Source organism: Anas acuta, chromosome 24 (genome assembly GCF_963932015.1).
Source record: "Anas acuta chromosome 24, bAnaAcu1.1, whole genome shotgun sequence".
NCBI classification, from domain to species: Eukaryota; Metazoa; Chordata; class Aves; order Anseriformes; family Anatidae; genus Anas; species Anas acuta.
In genome coordinates, this window is record NC_089002.1 from 6,943,954 (window position 1) to 6,965,144 (window position 21,191).

The window sequence follows — 21,191 nt, forward strand, 5'->3', positions numbered from 1 at the left end:
CCTGGGTTTATTAGCACAGAACTTGGTTTTTGGCACCCTGTCCCCCAGCTGCCCCCAGGACACAGGGGCCGTGCCCTGCAGGAGGAACCAGGCCCAGGAGGCACGGCCCCAGTGCCCAGCCCCCAGTCCCAGGCTGGTCCCAGCCTCGCCACCATCACCAGCACGGACCAGGCAGAGCCCTGGGAGCCCCCAGAAGGTTCTGCCGGAGGGTCCTGGCCACATCCCGGCCAGAAACGGCCGTCCCCATCCACCCGTGCTGCTGTCAGCAGTTTCGCTGGTGTCACAAGGCCAGAAGGAGCCACGGACGCAGGACTTCCCTCTTCCCCTCGCAGCTGGAGGAAGGCGACAGCAAAAGCGAAACGACCCAAGGGACGTGGGAACGCCAGCCCCGTGGCACACAAAGCCCACAGCAGGTCCTCAGCAAGCAGCTGCCTCCCCAGGGAAGCTTTACGGGCTCTGGGTAAGGACCTGGGGCCCTGCCTGTGCTCGGAGCATCCCTGCAAAAGGCGTCGAGCTCGGGGCTGTCTCGCCCTGCTCCCAGCACACAGCGGTGTATGCAGCAAGAGAAATTCCTCCTGGGAGCACGCGTTGGTGCAGGGATGTGCAGTGTCTCCCAGAATGTGACCCCGTGTCCTGGGGGTGTTATTTAAGCATTCCTCGTGGCAGCAGCCCCAAGCCCGCGGTGCCTCAAGCTGCCGGCTTTGAGGGGTCTTCCCAGCTCTGCCTCAGCCCAGGCTCAGCATTTCAGGACAGGAGCCCTGGAGCTGGGGCAGGAGGGGGCATTTCTGTGATTTTCCCTGGTGCACACAGTTGGGATCGGTGGCTGCCCGGGCCTCCTGTCACATCCCACGGGACAGGGAGGGCACCCAGCTCCCTGCACCCGCAGCATCCACCTGGTGCACGGCAGAAGCCATCCCTGAATCTAAGAAATGGAAAAGTGTTAGCAATGTTTAGACATGTCAAATAAATAAAAGTAATAAATAAATAAAATAAATAAATAAATGAAACAAAACAAACAAACAAAACAAAACAAAACAAAACAAAACAATAAAACCGTACCAAGAAAAAGATTTAAAAAAAAAAATTGAAAATAAGAATAAAAAATGTAAACCATAACAATTGAAAACCCAAAAATTAAGAAAAGCCGGGGGTCGGGGGGCAGGGCCCCGCGGCTGTTGGCCGTGTCGCCACGAGGTGGCCCCCGGAGCCCGCAGAGCCGCGGGCGGGCGGCGCAGCCCCACGCGTGGGGGGGGCGCTTGGCCCTGGCGGGCCCGGAGCCGCCCAGGATACGAAACATGCATACATCAGCCTCTGATACGAAATATATACATATATATATATACATTTTTTTTTTTTTCCAAAAAACCTCCGTCCATCACTTGAGGTGCCCAGGGCTGCTGCGGATAACCCCGCGCAGGCACCAGGCATGGACTGGGGCACTGCCTGGTCTCCTCTGTCTCCAGCTGCAAGATTTCTGTGATTAAAACCATCCAAACAGACAGATGGAACAATGCAACAGCCTCCTAGGAGGCAATCAGCAACGGACTTGGTTATCAGAACGTCGCCGTAAGCTTAAAACCAGCAGATAGCTGGCATATTACGGAGCTGATCCGCCCAGAGACACAGCTCTGCAGCAGCACTGCCACCCGATGTGCTCAGCCCCTGCCTGGAGCCTGGCTGACAAACCTCGGCCACAAGAAAATTGGTGGGATGCGAAGGGGAGGCGATTTTTCCATTTCCATCTCCATTTGGGAAAAAGCAACGGCCAGCAGCAGGCTCAGCCTCTATTCATGCAACACCAGTGGCTGATCTGCTAATGTGCTTTCCATGGCTAGTAACAAACTAGATTATTATTTGATTATATCAGAGTTAGCAGGAAAAATAGACCTTGAAGATTAGGGTAATGATCATTAGCGCTGTATGCGTCCTGTCCTTCTCCACGGGTAGATTTGCACGAGCATGAGGCTGCTGAAAAGCTCCAGAACTGGTAATACATTTAAATAATCCTGTAGGCTTCCAGGATAGGGGTAATTGAATTGAAAAGATATTGTTAATCCCCATTACAGCAATTAATGTCCTTGTTAAAGCAGCAGGAGGAGTGGCACAGGAGGCAGCACTGGATGGCTTTGCGTGCGGCGGGGGCTTGGTGCGGCCCCCATGCTGCTGAGGGGATGCTCTGGGTGCAGGAGCTGCAGCCCCAGCCATCCTGCCCTGCTCCCCGGGCTGCTTTACACCGCGCCAGGAGCCTCGGCTCTGCCCCCAGCAGCTGCTCTGCTCCCCCGGGAAGCGGCTCAGGGCTTGGAAGTGATCCTCGGGCACGGCTCGCGTCGCTATTTATAAAGCGCCGTGGGATCCTGCAGATGAAAGGAGCTATTATAACCTGGATTTACGATCCAAAAAGTAGCCGCAAGTTTTTCTCCACTTCATCTTCATCTGCTTTTGTCAAGACAAGTCAGAGCAGCACCGAGACAGAGCCTCTCCCCTCACTCCGGAGCAGCGAGGGAGGTTTCTGGCTGCCAGCATCTGTCCCCTGCCAGGGATATTCCCCCCCTGGCAGCACCCTCCTGCTGCGGGCTGGGAGAAATGCCCCCTGGCATGCCGTGGGACGAGGCCAGCAGCTCCAGGGCTTGGCTTCCCCTGGCAGATTAGCACCCGGCTGGCCCCAGCGTTGCTCACATACCCCAGCGGGATGGCTCCACGAACCCGTCCTGCTGGGTGTAGCTGACACACGGAGCCCTTAACTGCAAGAAAAGTCAGGGAACACTGCTTGGGATTGCATCCCTCCGACTGATGGTACCAGGATTGGGCCCCTGCTTGGGCACCTGGCTGCTGCTGCCCCTGTGCACGGTGCTGGGGGGGACGCAGCAGCCCCGGCCCCTCCAGGCATCAAAAACGCACAAAGGCCCCGCACTGACCCCTTAACTCTGCTTTTCTCAGCACTGAGCCATTTTCCACCTCCAGCTGGAAAACATCCTGATTCACTGCCCACAGGGTGATGCCGAGGGTGCTTCCTTCACTCCCCGCCACCCCAGGCGCTACCGAGAACTGGCAAGGAGCCATCCTCATTTTATGTCTCGCCTTCACCTCCGTATTTCTGAACACAGATTTATTTTTTTCTGAGCAAACCCACAGCAGCGCCAGCACGGATTGTGGCCAGGACTTCAGATCAGCAACCTGACCGAGAGCCTCTGATCTTATCACTGGGTGTGTTTTAACGGGCAGCTCTGGAGCAGAGGCAGGGAGCCCAGAGGCTTCTCTCCGAGGGAGCAATCTCTCGGCTGGACCTGCACAGCCTCAGCCCCTCGTCAGCAAGAGGTGGCGTTGGAGCAGGTGAGGTTTCAGGTCAGAAGCGCCCACGTGCTCTGTGCAGCACAGGGACCCCTCGTGCAGGCCCAGCTGGTGACATTTCTGGCACAAGGACATCAGCCAGAACCGGAGAGGGATCAGCAGTCCCCAGCCTTGTCCCAGCCACGGCACACGGCAGCATCGCGAGGCTGTGCTGGGAGATTCACCTGCAGGAGAGGGCAAACACACGGCATAAACTGGAAGGGACGGGGACACGGAGGGGTGTGAGGACAGAGGAAGGGTTGGAGGCTCCGGGCTGGGGCTTTAAGCCCTTGCTTTAAATGGGGCACCCCGGACACGCCACCTCCCACTGCACATCCATCTGCTGGCATCCACGCCTCACCCAAATCCCCGCGGTCTGCCAGCAGACGGAGGCATTTGTGCGACGAGATTATGGAGATTAGCTCCCTTAGCATAAGCAGCTCCTGGGGCTGGCCCTAATCCAGGGGGACACACGCAGCCCGCATGCCACCGCCGGGCTGCCCCGGGGGACTCGCCGGGGCCCAGGGGGGAAATTTTCACCAGGGTTTCTGTGCCAGGCTGGGCACCGCGTGCCAAAAGGGACTCTGCAAGGAATCCCAGCCTGTGCCAGCAGGATGGCCACGCTGCGGTGGCTTTTTCTGCCCCCACAGCTGCCTGCCAGCCCCCCGGTCACTGCAGCACAAGCGTGAGGTCCTCGGGGCCCTCGGTGTTTTTTAGCTCAGCCTCTGCTGCTGCTTTGGGCAGCAAACGGAGCCCGACCCCAGCTCAGGCTCTGCAGAAGGCGCTGGCTGCTGTGTGCTGCTTTTTTTGGGGGGTCTCAGCCCTCAGCTATAATGAGCTTTAGCCACACGTTGAAGGCTGAAACCTAGATGTGCCCCACGGACATGGCAGCAGCAAACACCCAGAGGTTTCTGCACAAAGCTGGGTTCAGGACACCCTGCGTTCAGGAGCTTTGTGCCCCCACCACCCACCTACCCCCTTCAGGGAGCCCCTTACCTGGAGCAGGGCTCAGCCCTCGCCCCTCCACAGCAGCACAGCCCTGCTGGGAGGAAGGGCCGGGGCAATTAATGTCATTAACTCAGCAATCAGCAGCGAGGCCTCACCGAACCCCACGCGCCCAGGTGCAAGCAACGAGCGTTGCCTGCAGGGAAAAGGGGAGCAGGGAAAGGGAAGCACAGCCCTGAAATGACAAAAAAAATCATGATCTAAACCCAAAAAGAGGAGGCTGAGAGAGGCCAGGACCGATGCCGAAGCACAAGGTGCAATCAGCCGGGGAGCTCGTTAGGCTGAGGGGCAGCACCCATGGGCTCGGCCGCGGCTGCGGGGTGCTGACGGGGCTTTATCGGTGTTGCTGTGCTCGGTGGAAAAACACTCGGGGCACCGAGCAACGGGCAAAAAGAGCCGGGGTCAGGCCGAGCAGCTGCTGCGGGGCCGTGCTGGAAGGGCCTTTGCTCCCAAACCGCCGTATCCGTGCTGAAAGCAACAACAGCGATTGCATTGCAGCGGGCTGTGACCTGGCACGCGGCGCGAGCCAGAAATAAAACTGTTTATGTAGCAACTGAAAAAAAATAGCAACAGCAGCTAGGTGAGGCCTATCGATCTTGATTTATTTCGTTCTGGGGGCCAGGAGTGTTTGTTTGTTTGGGTGGGTTAGATTTGTTTGCGCTGTTGAGGTTTTGCTCGGTCCCGCCTTGCCGCTGGTGGCAGCGGGGATGCTCTCACGAGGGCCTGGGACTGCTCGGCCCCAGCAGCTTTTGGGATCGGGGCAGGAACACGAGCAGCACCTGCACACCAAGGTTTTGGATGCTGGTGTACGCCGGGGGGTGCTGGATCCAGCACGGAGCTGGCAGGAGGCGGGTGCAGGCTCAGAGCTGTGTCCTGCGGTTCAGATGGCACCAATATTTCCTAGCACTCGCCTTGCGCTCGATCCCGCAGCATTGCCATGGGGGAAGAGCTCTGCTAGCGAGATCCAGGACACGGGGGCGTTAAGGGGGGGTCCCACCTGCAGCTGGGCCCACCCAGAGCTCCCCCATGGCTCCTTGGGGGGGGCTGGGCCAGCTCCCTGCAGCGCTGCCGGACCCCAGAGCGCGACCGGGGCCTGGGACAGCTTTAGGTAGAGGCAGCGAGGGCTGACAGACTGCGGGGAGGACGCACGGTGCTCGGGCTGTTGTCTAATAGGAAAAAAAAAATAAATAAATGAATCATCCAAGAGTATTTATAAAGCTTTGTGTCGTTCTGGTGCGTTTCCCATCACATGGGGATGTGTCGAAGGGTCACGCTTCGTCCTGCAAGTGCTAAAGGGAGGGCTGGAAATAATTATGGCAAGGCATGTGATCCCGCCAGCCTGGGAAAGAAAAGGAGAAGAGCTGACGGGGAGGTCTTGCCTCTTTTTTACCCGCTAGCCAGCTTGGTGCTTCTCCCCAGAGCCCTGCCGGGGTCTCACACAGCGAGAAATCAGATGGGGGAGGCAGAACTGCACCCAGCGCGGCAGCAAGGACCCCTCACCAGGCCCTCAGGGGCTCAGCCCCACCAATTGTCGCTGCAAATCCAGCTTGAATCAGCACCAGCTGGCTGGAAAATGAAAGCCGGGCCCTTTGCCTCCCTGCTCCACCTCCCAAAATAACCGGGGGCTTCCCCCCGCTCACCCCAAACACCCGCCCGCCCTCGGCAGCCTGTCCCAGGGGGGCAGGGAGCAGCCAGCACAGCCCAGTACGCCCAGCCCAGTCCCCCCAGTGCCTCGTGGGGATGAATTAGGGGGCACTGCTGAAGATCAGAGGGGGGTGAGCATCAGATGGGGCCTAAAATCACCGCCTCTCCATGCTCATACCAAAAAAAAAAAAAAAACACTTTTTTTTTTTTTTTTTTTTTTAATCCACCCCTGCTTGCTGGCATGTTTATTTAGTGCTTAGGTCTGAGAGCAGGAGCCTCTGGTGGGAATCACTCGCGTGACCTTTCCTAGGTGATGACTTTACAGCTGGCTGCCCAGACCTCCAGTATCACCTCGTTTCTGCCATCCATCACCAACGCCTTGCAGCTCCCGTCGCTCCCGAGCTCGGTGCTGCTCTCACCCCGTGTCGTGGCCGTGGCCGAACAGCAGAAATTGTCACCGTGCATGGCCAGGGCTGTGTCTGAAATGGGTGACCTCCAGCATCACCTGTCGGAGCCACAGAAGCACCGAGTGAAGTCTTTATTCCCTTCTCATCCTTCACCTGTGGCAGGATGGCCAGCAGGAGCTGCAGACGCCCCAGCTGAGCACAGCAGGGCAGAAATCCCGCTGTTTTTTGTTTTTTTCTGAGTCCTGCCCTGCCAGAGCTGCTTCCCCCTCCTCGAGGGCTGCCAGCCGGGGGGCACACTGCTCTGCATCACCTCAGAGCTTTATTTCTCCTTTCTTTCATCCCCTTCTCTGCTTAATGACACTCAACCCTAACTGTGCTCTCTGTCTTCTAACCTATCACCCCCTTGCCCAGAAAACCAGCTCTCCCCAATGCTCCCTCCTCCACCTGCAGAGCCCGATGCCAGTTTCCAGGCAGCACAAACCCTTACAAGGCTCCACACTTCGGCAGGAGGCCGGGGCTGGCCCTTGGTCATCTTTAGAAAGCTGCTCTCAGCCGCTAAGAATGGCCGGGCTTAATTCAGGCTGGCATCTCAGCCCTCCAGACAAAGCAAACAAACTGGAGCTCACGTAAGGGGCAGCTCCTTTAAACCCGCCTTGCCAGAGGAAATTCGGCCGTGGGCTCGTGCCGATGAGCCCATCTCCCTGCAATCCCACTCCGAGCCCTCCTTCAGCTCCTTATAAGTTCAGCCTCCGCGGGTGCCCGGTGCCGAGTCCAGCCCTGCTCGTCCTTTGGGTCTGCACAAACACCGGGGGGACGGGGGTGGCACGGCAGGGAAACAGCCCGGGTACGTTGGGCACGCTGTGTTCAAGAAGGCACACGCGTGTGAGGACAAGAAAAGTCTTCAGAGGAAAAGGGAGCTCTGGGCATCTGCGCATGTGGCTGTCCCGAAGTGTTTGTAAAGCGCTTCAGGCTGATCTGACAAGGGGAAGGGAAACAAACCCGGCGCTGCCTCCCATTCATTCACCTCCTGTGCTGCAAAGGGCTTCGTTGCTAAAAAGGATTAGATGAATCACACGGAGACTAGCCCTAGCTTATTAGCTGATGCTTAAAGAAAACCTAATTATGGGCAAGATTCACCTCTGCAGTCCACACCACCCTGAGTCACAGGCGAACCCCTCCTGCAAGCACCGTCTGTATGTGAGAGTCGGGAGCCACCCCAGAGCTCTGGCAGGCTCCAGCTGCTGCTGCTGTCATTGCTGCCACCTGCACCACAGAGCTCGGTGCGGGGCTGCCAGGGGCTGCCAGGCAGCTCGTCCTCACCAGCACAGCAGGAGGTAGAGCCCGGGACAGCCCGAGGAGTGTGGATGGTGCAGGTTGTTGCTGAGGGTTGGCAGATGCGGTGTGACAGCCCCAATACCTTGCACCCCCCTGCACCCATGGTACGAGCAGGGTGCTCCTCTGGAAGGAGGTGGACGGGATGCTGCCCTGCCATGAGTCCAGGTACCATCAGCAATTCATGCTATTCCTGTCACCAGAAAGCATATCCAGAATCTTTGCAATTTTGAGGCCATGCAGAATGGCTTTGTTTCCCCTAGGAACTTCTTGGCACTTTGCAGAAGCAGCAGGTCCCTTTGAAAGGTGCCGAGCAGAGCTCCCAAATCTGCAGCTCCGGGGTAGCCGCTCACCAGGGAACAGTCCTGGTTTATGACCATAAATTATTGGGTGGCTGAAGAAAACAAACAAAACCCCTCAGCCTGTATTTTTAAAACACAGCTTTTAAAAATAAACAACTCCCTTGCTAGTCTGCTGCAGCTGCTTCTAAAGCAAGTTGTGCTGAACGCCTCGGCCATGCAGGACGTTGTCCCCTCGCTTTGTAAGGGGGAGTTAGGGCCAGTGAACCAAAGGGAGTAGGGCAAAATGCGAGTAAATCTAGTAAATCTCCTCCTCTTCTGCTTGTCAAAATGATTCGAGAATCTCCTGGTTAATTTTTCCTTTAAGAAACCCATTAATTAATGATTGAATTGTGCAAAGGTGCAGATTTTACACCGCCGTTCCTCAGCATAATGCAGACAGGCAGGATGAGTTACCTGAGCGCAGCCCTGTGCTCGGTTCCCCGTCCTCAGGTAGCGCACAGCAGGCCGTGTAACCCCGAAGAGCAGAAGCCGTGAAGCACAGCACCTTATCGGCCTGCCCCGCGGCGTGGCGAGATAAGGCTGCTCTTTTTCACGGGGTGCTGTGCCTGGGAAAATGCCACAAAATCCTAACAGAGGCTGAGCCCTGAAAGCCAGCAATCGCAGCAGGCTGAGAAGCAACTGTGCCTACAGGCTACACGCATGGAAATCCATACTGCAAACATAAATAAAATCAAAGATCACTGAACTGCCTGTACGAACATATTCTGTTACTGTTTCCAGGCTGTGATTTTTATTTATTTTTTAATCAAACATCTGACGTTCACCCACATTAAAACGAGTAAGGAAAAAATTCACTCCGTTGCCTGCAAACTTTCTGCACGTAACTTACATCATTTATTCGGATAGGTCGTAGCTAGAGACCTTTTTATTGCGGGATGATTTCATCTCCAAACTATTCCAATATCCACTTGTGTACTGTAAGTTACCCATTTATAGGTTTCTAATAAAAGCAAATCTTCCTTAAGTGGCTATTACTGGATTTCTCCTTGCAGCCTAGGGATAAGCAGGATTCTGAGCTTTAAAAAGCTCTGCAGTGGACTAAATAAGAAAGTGACAAGCAGACAATGCTATGGCAAAACTTTGGTAAGTTCTAATTATGGCCCTGTTAATGGGAAGAACGTCCGTCAGATCAGAGCGCTCATCACATTTAGCACTGGCACGCTGAAATCATCTGCTCGCGCGGCCTGAAAATTCTCTGCTGATCTCTAGATGCCACAGAAGTTAGGATCTGGCAATACAAAGCAAGCCACACCACCTGGAAATAATCAAATATCTACGTGTATTCTGTATATATTAATCCAAGTAGGTCTTTCAGGAATTTGCACAGTCTGTTGCTAAAGAAAATTATGCATTTATTTTCTTTTAAAAATGAACCAAAGTACAACTTTAGGAAATATCTGCCCATTACATTTAGATACATAGTTTGAGACTGACTTATTTCGAAAGTGTTCCTTCACAGAGAGAGTTATATTCACATGCACCTTAAGTGTTTTCTACATTTCCACCTTATTACATCTCTTCACGATATTTATAATAAAAAGGCTAACCTGCAAGTTCTTTAGACGTATTGACATTGAGTGTGAACATCTGCGATGTTTAAGAACCCCTGAATAGTCATTTGATTGCACCAAGACAGATGTAGGCTGGTAAAATGATAAGGCACAGTACTATGTATAGGGAACACGGGTTGTTCTTTCAGCTTACTGACCTCCTTAGCCAGCCTGCAAGAACTGTGTTTGGGTTAAGTCACTGCACCCTCTGAGGGCAGCGACCATGTTCACCTATGCAAGACTGCTCTGACACCCCAAGGGTTTTACACGTGACAGTGGGAGTAAAAAGCTAAGATTTTAGTGGAGTTTTACAACACTCAAGGGCTCCTTTATGTGAAGGATGAAGTGTGTACATTTCCCCAAACCCGTATCAAATTAAGAAAAAAAAAAAAAAGTGAAGTGGTATCTTTGTTATACTCTCAACATAAAACCATGATGTCCAGTTTTCAAAACTGCTGGGTACCCACAACCCCGAGTGCTCAAGGCATGAAAAAGTTGCAAGTTTTTCTATTAAGGAAAAGGGTTTTTAGTGTGGTTTGCTTTGAATCTCAGCTGGGTACCGCACAGAAGTACTGCAGACCTTCCCGTGTTATTTTGGCTCTTCCCTTCTACAACAGTATTAAACTTTGGCAGGCAGGGGATTTGTATCAATCATTTCAGCACAGATCTCTGGGTGCAGAATCAGCCTTTTGCTTGTGTGGCGAGGATTAGTAAGACATTGCTGAGATCATCATGTATATGTTCGGCAGCCAAAGCAGCTATCAGTATTAAAAAAAGAGAGAGAGCTGCAGTCTGCAGTGCATACCCCCTTAAAAAGGACCCTAGGTTTATTTCAGAGGTAGTTTTGAAGAGGATGACCATTGCAAAGAACCTCTATTCATAAATTCCTACCTTTACCAGCTTCTAACTGCATGGAAGTCCTCACAGGTCACAACTACTGTAAACAAGCTCAGACTGCGTCGCACGCCCACAAAACGTGCCTTGAAACGTTCAGATTAGTTTGTTCTGAACTCCTAGAGCTCCTACCCAAAATGGATGGATAAAAACCTCTGGCATGGAGTACCTGGTGTACGCAGACAACCTCCGTGCTCAGATCCCTGGTGCGAAACAAGCTCCCACCAGGACAATCAGAGCTGTGCAGACCTGAACGCAGCCCGGGTTGGTGTGTGTAGTACCATGTTCCACAGTGATACGTTACTGTCCCGCTGAGTTCACACCAAAACAAAGTTTCTCCTTGCAACTAGGACAGCTGTAAGATATTTGGACCCCAGTGTAAAAGCAACGTGTATCTGTCGGATGTGACGCCCATGCCTTGCCACTTGTTTCTATAAAATATTGCTAAAACAAACAGCTAAGATGCAAACAATAAACAGAGCATGTTATTCACCATACAGAGACTAACAACGTGTGCAGTCAGACAGGAAACATTGTAAAGAACAGTTTAAAACAAGTTTGGGTGACTTCATTAAGATTCTTAGAAATGTGATGTCTGTTACAAACTCAAGTAAATCGCATTTGTCTTGTGCTAACTTCCTAGAAGAGCATGATTCAGGTTCCAGTGGAACCTCACTAGTGCTGGCAGATTAACAGCCCTGCAAAACAAAGAGGTGCCTCAGAAATCAGCGCTGCTCCGTTATTCTGTTTAGACAAGTTTTGTATCATATTCATTCAACATCCTAACCACTATCACAAATGATTAAAATGATGAACTTCTAGTGATTTCAGACCTCCTTAGTGTTCAGCTTTCCAAAAATTCATGAGAATTTGTGAAATCAGTGTGAATTCGAGACTCGACTGTATCTCAGTGACGACAGCCACTGTGAGTGCACGCGCGGTTTCCAGCTGATGCTGTTCAGCAGCACAGCCTCTGCTCCGGCCCCGTGGCTGTGTGCACCTCCTGTGCTAACTCACCAGGTGAAATGTCCCAGACACAAAATCATTCAGCTAACTTGACGGGCTCTCCTGCTTTGGGAATAGTGTGTCACACTTCCTTCAATCAAGTATTTTATAAAGAAAATGGGGGCTTAGTAAATGGAAACGAGCTCAAAACATCGTTAGCTGTATTCCCTGGGTGATGAAGAAACCCTTCAATACAGCAAAAATCTTCTGAAGTTGCTTTTTGTTGCTTCTCATCTGCTACGGCTGTGTAGGCAAGAGCCCCAGATCAGCAAGACAGCTCAGCACTTGGCTTTGAACTATAGGAACAGTCCCAGGTAAGTGAGATTGATTCTTAGCCATACACAACTCGAGGAGCACCTTGTTTCATCAGGTCAAGATGAACACATTTTCTAGGTAAAAAAGCCATATTCTTGCCAAATAATGATTGTATTTGTAGTTTCACAGCACAAGCTTTAAGTGAGAGCACTGTACGTATGCTAGGGGCTGTGACACTGGAAGTTACCTGCTAGTAACCAGATCTAATCATTCTGCATCTGGCATTTTAGAGATAAAAATGCCCTAGAACCAAGACACCACTTGCTACTTCTGCAGAAGGGCTATTTCACCTTCTCTTTGCACAGCTCCAAGCACACGAACACCCTCCTGCCTTCCTCCAGGTTCCAAACACCACCATCACTTTATAGTTTTTCTACATAAAGTGCTCTTTGTCTATGCTTCTTTCTTACCAAGTTATTGCTCCTCACTCCCCACGTACATTTAAAAAAAAATATGTTGAAAACGCATATGGGGAAGGGCAGAGAAGGAAGAATAATATTTCTGGCTTTGAAAAAACCTGCCCCATTTCTAGAGATTCTGCTAAAATTGGTGGTCTATTCTACCACTTCCCTCCCTGTTTTCCTGATTCTCCATTCAAATAAAACTTCGCTAGGCTGAGCCAAATAAAAAATACCAGTCCTGCATTATTATGAAGTGAGCCATGAGCACTGCACACACACTGGTATTACTTGTAGCTGCACAGATAAAGGCTAGACTACATTATTTTCATATTATTACTAAGCCTATTGCATTCATACTCATAAAACAAAAGAACTTGGGAAAACTAAATGCGTGAGAAACTCAGTTTGAGCAGCAGCCCGGGAAAGTTTGGAGCTCTGTGTCTGTCTTTTGGCTTTTTCACAAAAGCCTCCATCCAGCATTTCCCAAGTGCTGTAATTAAATCAGAGCAGAAAATGCAGCCCCATCTTCTCAGAAGGGTCTCGTATTGAACACGTGGTCACCTTATCTTAAAAATCACCCTGATAATTCCTTTGTTTGTATAATGAGAGTCTCCTTGTTTTAACATCAGAAACCTGCTACGGAGAAACTCATTAAATTTAAAACCCTCTCTTCATAAAAGCTCTAAATTGTATTTAAAATTGTGTTCAGGCACCTGGCAAGAGATCAGATGCTTTTGTAAATGGACTCGGGCCATATGGCTCCAAGTACTAACAACCAGAACAAGTTGTGCTGTTGTCATTACAGGTCACACCACCATTTCATGTTCTTGGAAGATAAAGGAAATATAAGCTCATACATCTCGAGCATGCAGAAACATCTCTCAAAGACCTGAAGGAATATGATTAGAAATAAAGCGATTCATCCCATGATGTACTTTGATTTGGATCCACCAATTTTTGCAACTTATCGGTTTTTCCTGATATTTTATAGGTTACAGTGAGATCTCAGAGCACTCTTCCACTTAGGCTTGTCCCACGTGTTTTCTAGTTAGAGTCCTGGGCCTTCAAATCTTTTCCTTATCTGACCAGGGCGGCATCTTTGCTTTTTTATTAAAAGAGCTCCACCTAATGCAATGGAATTCACTCTACACAACAAAGACATTTTTTAAATGATCAGAATCTCAAACGTGTAGAACAGACCCCAGATTCGATGGTTCCTTAAATTCAACATTTTTGTTTTGGAAACAACACAGAAAAAAAAAACACACACACACACACAAAATCCACACACACACACACCTGGCAGAACTGATTTTTTTTAAATCTGAGCTCCAAAAAACATATAATTGATTCATTAAGCCTGAACACACTGGTCCACACTTGTGATGGACCAGTGCTGAATTTGAATTTCCTTGTCAGTTTTCCATAGGTTTTTAAGGGAGATAGCAAGTGCACAGAAATTGTTTTTATTTAGACATATCCTGTGCTCTGTGCCATTTCCAAGCTCTTCTGAAAAAAAAAAATAAAAAAATTAAAATCAGACTACAAAATTTCAACACCAAACTCTCTTGGTGTTTATATCCCATGGTATTTTTAAAAATCTCAGTCAGAATAGGTAAGGGAAAAGCAGCACAGAGAAATCAAATTCTTCAAACGTAAGTTAGCCATTTGCAAGCAAGTTCTTAATGCATTACGTTAATGCACTTGTGCTTTTGACTACAGATGTAAAAACATTCCCCCAAATAAAAATAATTAATTTGGGGATTAACTGAAAATATGCATTTTAAATTATTTTCCCTTGCTGTCTTAAGCAACATAATCTTCTAAACCGTCTTGATAAGAAAGTTTGATGTCTAAAACAGCATTATTAAATAGCACATCTGTCAAACTCATTTTACTCAGCAGAGGAGCTGACCTATCCAGAGCGGTATATGCACCATGTTGTGAGAGAAACAATTTGATAAAAGTTAGCCCTTTAAAAGTTTACATTTTGACTAAACTTTTTATATTCAAGATTCATCCTCTAATAAAAAGTAAAATCCATTAAAAACCTCTGCATTTAACTTCCTTACACGTTATTAACAAACGATTAAAATACAAGGTGTGTGTTCTGGAGCCACAGAGCCCGCTATTAGCTGACCAGCTTTGGCAGCACAGTACATAGAGGTATACTGCCGCTGGAGTCGGAGGTTAAATTCGCTCTCAGCTTGTTTGCTACCCCAACTACAGGAGGCAACTTAGAACCAATTCCCGTGAAGGAACTTGTGTAGCTCGATATCCGTTTACTGGAGGTTTTGTCAGTGCTGGGCGGTTTGGGTGTTCGTTTACAAATCCACGGGTGCCTTAGAGCCTGACTTGGAGTCATGCGCACCGAAGGATCCCAGCTGAGGCATTCTTTTAAGAACTCGATGAACAAGGGATCGTCGCAGCCTTTCAGTGCTGTCACCCAGTCCTTGTTCCCTGGAGCACCTCGTATTTTCCCCCTGCGCGAGCGACTCCCGTTAAGGGTCACTCTCCCGTCTGCATGTGTAGTTACAGTGCAGTAGCGCGGGTGACCCTTGGAGTTGATGAAGTTCTTGGCTCGCTTGGATTGATCCAAAAGCTTCTGAGGGGGCATTCCCAGAAGTTCCATCATACAAGCCAGCTGGTCTCCCTCATCCTCTCCAGGAAAAAGAGGGTATCCAGTCAATAGCTCCACCAGAATACAGCCAAAACTCCACATATCTATGGGCATCCCATAGCGGCTTCCTAGGATTACCTCTGGTGCTCGATAAAATCGAGACTGAATGTACGTGTAGACTCTTTGGTGCTCAAAACAGCTGGACCCAAAATCTATGACCTTGATTCCGCTCCTCCCTTGCTGTTTCAGGAGGATATTTTCTGGCTTCAAGTCACAGTGTATGATTTTGTTCCTATAGAGAGCATCCAAGCACTGCAGTATCGAGTGAGCAAACTTGCGTACCAGCTGGATGCTGAAGCCCTGAAACTTATTTCTTTTAATCAGCTCATACAGGTTCATACTCAAGAGTTCAAAAGTCATACAGATGTGGTTCCGAAAGGTGAAGCTCTCCAGCATGTGAATAACATTCATGCTGCCAGTTTTATCCTGCTTCTTCAGGTGCTCCAGAATCCGGATTTCTTCCGCTGCTTGCCGATGGAATCTCTTCTCATTGCGAACCATCTTTAAGGCTAAGTGTTGGTGGAGTTTGTGATCGTAGACTTTAGCAACTTGTCCAAAACTGCCCTTGCCAATGATTTTGAGCACTTCATACCTGTAAGCAAGGTGGTCGTGGGGCACGTGAATGTAGCTGCCTTGGTCATCGTCGTAGCCTCCGTTGTTGGGACCACCAATTACTCCTTGCCTCTTTTTTGCAGCTGGACCCACAAAGTAAATTTCAGAGAAATTGAATATCTCTTGTTGCTCATAAGCAGATAATTGGTGTTTGTACTGTTTGACAGCTTGCTCTGGAGCTTGGGAAATGGCTTTGTGTGCTTTTGAGGAACTAAGACCACCTTTAGAAGTGCTTAAGCTCTCTATACTCTTATCTTTTGCCAGGGAAGGAAGAGATCTTTCTGAACCAGTAATTCCTGCGGACTGAAGAGCACTACTCCTTCTGTTACCAGAGTCCTCAAATAATTGCTCCACTTTGACCTGACTTCCAGTCAGAGGGTGATCCTTCATGGCAAGTTTGTTGCTACAAACCTACAGAGGGAGAAACAAAAAATCACCTTTACTTTATGTTTTAAAGCTTGGACTAAGAAAGAAAGCAACATCACAAATAGAAACACCAGCATGTTTTGCATCTCCTTTAGATATAAAGAGCTCAGTGTATTACCTAAGCTAACTCAAGTAACAGGAGTAATTACAGAAGGGAGCAGAAAAAGCAACTTACTGGAACAGGCACGTGCACAAACACGCTGTATTTTTAAGTCCCTACAGGGCGAACCCCAGAGCATCAAACACTCCAACAAGGACGCAGTACCTATCCCTGCTAGTATGTACGTGGTCAGCAAACAGCTGGGGGAACGGCTATGTTTAGCTTTAAACGTGGGTGCAGCAAACACAACCGACAACAGATGCAATTTGCATCTGTCTGAGACACGCAACATGACAAGAACGTGCAGAGAAGTGTCAGGAATATTGCAAAGACAAGCGCGCCGGTGGAAGACAAAGACATGACAGCAAGTGACATAAGGCTGGTGTAACCAAGCTGAACATGGAGAAAAAGGATGACAGCAGGATGAGATCAAACACATAATGATATAAATTTCATTTCTATCTATACATAAACGTTTGGTGGTGGCTTTTTTCCTTTTTTTTAACGAGGAAAAACACATCATATCCATACTTCCTTTGGAATCATGATAGCTGAATAATTACTACAAAAGAGACCTGGCAGCCCTCAATAATCAAGAATATCTTTTACTCCAACATCTTTGTCAGTAGCGTGTAACCACTGCCACACACTGTCACGTTAAAATATTTACATCTGAAATGAATGCATTGGAAACAGCACATAAATGTGAGAAAAGCATTGTGAAATGTTTCAAGCTTGTCATTTTTACAAGCTAGTAAGTGTCGAACTCCCTGGAGTTCAGTCCCTTATTTGCACAGCAGTTATTCCCCTTTTCTACCCGCTGATGCTCCTTGCTGACAGGCAGCAAGGAGGTGTTGTTTCATCCCATGCAACAAGGAAGAAGCTGTGACTAGTGTAGCAACATCTGTTTTCCATTCTGTCCTTTAATCTAAAAATAAAGGTTTGAGACACATGCCAAACCGAATCCCTGAAAACCAAAATAGCTACACAGGAATCAAACAAAAATATAAATAAACCTGCAGATCCACAGCCATAAAACCAAATTCCTTTTTAGTTACATAAAATCTAACATCTTAGCACAGTCTGTAAATAAGGGAAGTAAATGCTCCTGCCAAAGCCAGCTACATGTCTCTTAGGAGTCTATTTGTCAGTGCTGCCTTGAAGGGTTAGTTTTGCTCATGAGCCCAAAAAATGGGCATTTTCTGCAGAATTCAGTTGTAGCTCAGGGGTGGCTATGCCATCAGATCTATCCTACTAAGTTCCACTACTCGAAGTCCTATCAACCCCAAACCACAGCGTACGGTAAGAGACACGCCTTTCCAGAAACCCTGAAGTGGAAAAACAAAGCCCAACCCTGGTAACTTCGGATAAACGCCTTTTTCTCGGAGTCTGGCTGAACCTCTGAGATAAGAGCGGCGTATTTTCGGAGCCAGCTATTCAACAGAGCACACACAAACAGTAAGTTTACAAACAAACAGCGAACACAAGGGTGGAACGAGGTTCATGCTTGTTTGGTTCCTAAAGTTTCTGGGGACCCAGGGGGGAAGAAAGCCTGTCTTTCATCAGTAGGAGTCTTACTTTCACCTCTGAAATCAAAACTTCATGTTCTTACTACTTGGGTTTCAGTTGTGTGCACAACAGAAGCAGCTGTTGCCCAGCCTGGCTTCAGAAGAGGTGGCAGAACAGCTCTGCAGAGAGCCATCCTGGTGCAGAGCCGTCCCGTGGCAGCTTAGATCAGCAAGGCCCCTGCGGAGCAGCTTCCTGCAGTCACCTGGATGAATTAAGCACCAGGACTTCAAAAGGCATTACTGTACTGCACAGATGGAAGCTATCACATCAATTCCTTTCACTATCTGGTTGTGAAAAAATGGTGCTAACCGTCTGAATGTCATCAATTTTAGCACCATGACAAGGCCTAGCAAACAGTGTTGCATCCAAATACTCAAATACTTCCTATCCAGCAGCAACAGCAACTCCCCTAGTGCTGTTGTTTGGGGCAAACATTTTGTATTTTAAGTTCCTAGGCAAACAAGGAATTCACAGTTACATTTCTCCTGAGACTGTTTCTTAGAGAAGGGGGCTTTGGATCTCAAACCTGACTCAACACCCATAAGCAGCAAGGACTGAAAGTTCATTCTCAGGAGGCGACCAAAATCGTTTGCCACGTGACGGTGAGCCACAAATAGAGAGCAATTTCCAGCCCAGGAGAGCTACACCAAGTCAGATGACTTCTGGCTAACATCAGCTTTCTTTCAGCAGCTTTCTTCTAGTAATCACAGGCCGCCCAGTTTTTGTTGTTGATAAAATATGCTATTAGAAGCCCAGAAATTGGACTGACAGCACAACTGGCACCACATTAAAGATTTTCACATCCTTCTCACTTAAAATGAAGTTTTATACGAAAACGGTTAACCCAGTTCCTACACAGTGGGGTTGTCAAAAGCTCATCAGTTATTTTCACAAACTGAATTAAACCCATCTATTCTCAAAGCAGAAATATTTATGCTCTCTTATATCACTAAGACGAAAGGAACGGACAGCTGCGTATCTCAGAAGTTTGCAACTCTCACGTTACATTAAATCGTAGTACAGAAATCTTGCGAAGAAAGAAACTGAGTATCAGTTAAATCCATACACTTTTCCATCAAAACTGAGCATCACAATCCCTGCACACTTCATCTCAGTTCCTGCTTGCAAGCCGCCACTAAGGTTGTATTTTTCTGATGTGCTATCATGGCAAAACTAGGCATTTTACAATCCTTAGTCTTGTCTTAAAAAGTTAACAGGCTTGATGGACAAAATATAGATGAAGGATAAGATACACCATGGAAAAAAAACAGTCATGCAATTATATTTGCATTTAACCTGACAGTTCCAGTGCACTGGCTTCTGTTCAGTTATGAACAATTCTAGTTAAATTATGACTTAAGCCCTGCAGTTTAGGATTTCCCACATGCCCCCCACAAAACAATCCACTACTCCTGAAACCTGTACGTTTCTGCTGCTCTCCCTCAGTATTGCTAAAAGAGGAAACACAGACCGGCACTACTGAATTTGCTCAGTGAATGGCACAGACCAAATTCATTACCAATGTCTGTTACAACAAGTTTACACAAAGTGATGATTTTCAAATGCAGCTTATTTGGTGAAATGTCTGTTTTCACTTTCTAGAGGGTTGTGTTGTTTTTTTTTTTTTTCCTAAGCACAAGCTCCTTCACTTCTGCCAGAACTCAACAACAGCCAAAACACGGTTATGACACGTATAAAGGTCAGATCTCTGCACAGCTGAACACCACTACTACTGCTCAGTTGGAACAGTTTAAGAAAAGATCCCGTAACTCCACACCTGTTTAGGAAACACAGCTCCTGTAGAGAAACACGTTTACACCTTCAGTCCATAAAGACCTATTTTGCTAGCAAATGAAGTGGAAGATAATGCCAAAGCTTTCAGAGAAGAAAGATACTTCTGTCAGGCGTTTGGAAGACACACAACCCCCCACTGAAGTCCTGAAATTTTCATAAGTGAAACTGAAATGGAAATGTGCAAGAGTTGAAGCAAAAGGTGTAGGTTTACATACTTATCAGCATACCAGGTGGCAGAGCAGAACACTTCAACCCTTTGTAAAATAAATTTCTTAATTAAAATGAGAGCTGAGGATAATAATACTGGATTACTGATGCTGCCTAGCAAGTTTTACGTTCAACAAAATACTGTACTGTTTTTATATTTAGTAAAAGCCACACTAAATAAGCTACTGAAAGGCTGCCACATCCCTCTTGTCTCATTTACTCTCTATAGTCAGATACAATGCCACACCAAGCCTCCACGCAGGAGACTTTAAAATACTCACATTTGATCTTCCAAGGGAAGGAAGTCCTGAGGGGCTTTGTTCTTCATTTGTAGACTCTTGGTACCTGATCTGATCTATCCTCATATAGGAATCATATAATCCGTCTCCAAACCTGGCTGGAAATGTTCCATACACAAACCAGTTAGTCACAACGATTCGCACGGATAGAGACACACGATAAAAGCACACCTCATGTTTGAGTAAGACCTTCAGTTCTCTGTCAGCTGTTAAATAATCTTCAGAATTTAACTGTGATGTTTGGGCTGTCTTTTAATACCTCAGAGTGCACAGCTCTTTGGAAACCTGGATTTATGATGCTTTTAACTTAGAGCTTCTCTTTTTTCATCATTTTTTGCACTGCAAACACACCCTTAAGAAACCTTAGCCAATGCACTCCCCCCCCCCTTTTTTTTTTCCTTAAGCAGGATAATCCCAAAGTAGCCTCATTGAGGGTAGAAAATGAGCGCACGGGTAGGCACTTTGAAGTAGGTTATCCCTTAAAAATGAGACGAGGGAATTAGCAGATTTGCTGCAGAAAGCAATAAATAAATAAATAAATAAATAAATAAATAAGAGGGTCGCGTTGGTTCGCCCAGCATCTGACAAACCCCGCTCAAGACCCTAAAACCGAACCGCTCAGCGCACCCGACATCAAACCCACGCTGCTATCGCGATACCGCATCCCGTCAGCGCCCCTGTCGCGATACAGCCAACCGGCCCGGGCTCCCGGTCACGGCCCCGAGGGGGCTGAGGCAGCCCCGGGGGGGGCCGCCCGCCTCCTCCAGCCCCCCCCACCCCCCAGCAGCCCCCCGAGCGGGGCCCGCTCCCACCCCCGGCCCCGCCGCGCCCCGGGGCTGGGCAGAAGGGGAGCCCGGAGGCCGCATTGTTCCGCCGCCCCCCCCCCCCCGCAACCCCCCAAACACGCCGGGGGGGTCCCCGCCGCCGCCTCACCTGCCCCGAGGGGCGCCTCCGGCTTCCTGCCCAGCAGCATGGTGGCGGCGGGGGGCGGCCCCCATCCCTCGGCCCGCCGCCGCCGCCGTCAGGCCCAGCGCTGCCGGGGCGGGCGGGCCGCGGCGGGGCCGCCCGTTGCCAGGGGAACCGAGCCCCCGGCCGCGCCTGCGCACTGGGGCCGGGGCGGGCGGGGCCCGGCGCTGCCCCCTCACGGTGGGGACGGGGCTGAGGAGCGCTCCCCGCTGTTACCCGCCGTTATCCACCCTTAGCCGCCGCTTCCCTCACGGGCACGGCCCGGCCCCGCCGCACCGGCTCCTGAGGGGGTCGCG

At 49.2% G+C, this 21,191-nt stretch overlaps 1 protein-coding gene and 1 long non-coding RNA gene across 4 annotated transcripts; both read right to left on the reverse strand.

Annotated features, from left to right (window-relative positions):
• Window positions 1-1,303: 1,303 nt before the first annotated feature.
• On the reverse strand, window positions 1,304-4,659 carry LOC137844076 (uncharacterized). Its single transcript, XR_011089798.1, has 2 exons — window positions 4,324-4,659; window positions 1,304-3,512 (listed from the first exon to the last, which is right to left on the reverse strand). It is a non-coding gene; the product is annotated as an uncharacterized lncRNA (long non-coding RNA).
• A 4,749-nt stretch (window positions 4,660-9,408) lies between these two features.
• On the reverse strand, window positions 9,409-21,092 carry DYRK3 (dual specificity tyrosine phosphorylation regulated kinase 3). Of its 3 annotated transcripts, none has more exons than XM_068660039.1 (3): window positions 20,863-21,092; window positions 19,912-20,023; window positions 9,409-15,945 (listed from the first exon to the last, which is right to left on the reverse strand). In XM_068660039.1, exons 1-3 carry the CDS (start codon window positions 20,925-20,927, stop codon window positions 14,374-14,376), a joined length of 1,749 nt encoding a protein of 582 aa, XP_068516140.1. In that variant the 5' UTR covers window positions 20,928-21,092; the 3' UTR covers window positions 9,409-14,373. The 3 variants fall into 3 exon arrangements, with proteins under 3 accessions (XP_068516140.1, XP_068516138.1, XP_068516139.1); XM_068660037.1 differs by having other exon boundaries at window positions 19,912-20,027; window positions 20,863-21,083; XM_068660038.1 differs by lacking the exon at window positions 20,863-21,092 and adding an exon at window positions 20,557-20,686 and having other exon boundaries at window positions 19,912-20,027.
• Window positions 21,093-21,191: the final 99 nt, after the last annotated feature.

Excerpts from the sequence above, each read along its gene's own strand:
- DYRK3 (XM_068660039.1), bottom strand. The coding sequence starts at position 20,927 with ATGGGGGCCGCCCCCCGCCGCCACCATGCTGCTGGGCAGGAAGCCGGA. Across the intron at positions 20,024-20,862 it reads GGAGGCGCCCCTCGGGGCAG|GTTTGGAGACGGATTATATG; the intron begins GTGAGGCGGCGG and ends ATTTCCAGCCAG. Across the intron at positions 15,946-19,911 it reads CTTCCCTTGGAAGATCAAAT|GTTTGTAGCAACAAACTTGC; the intron begins GTGAGTATTTTA and ends CTCCCTCTGTAG.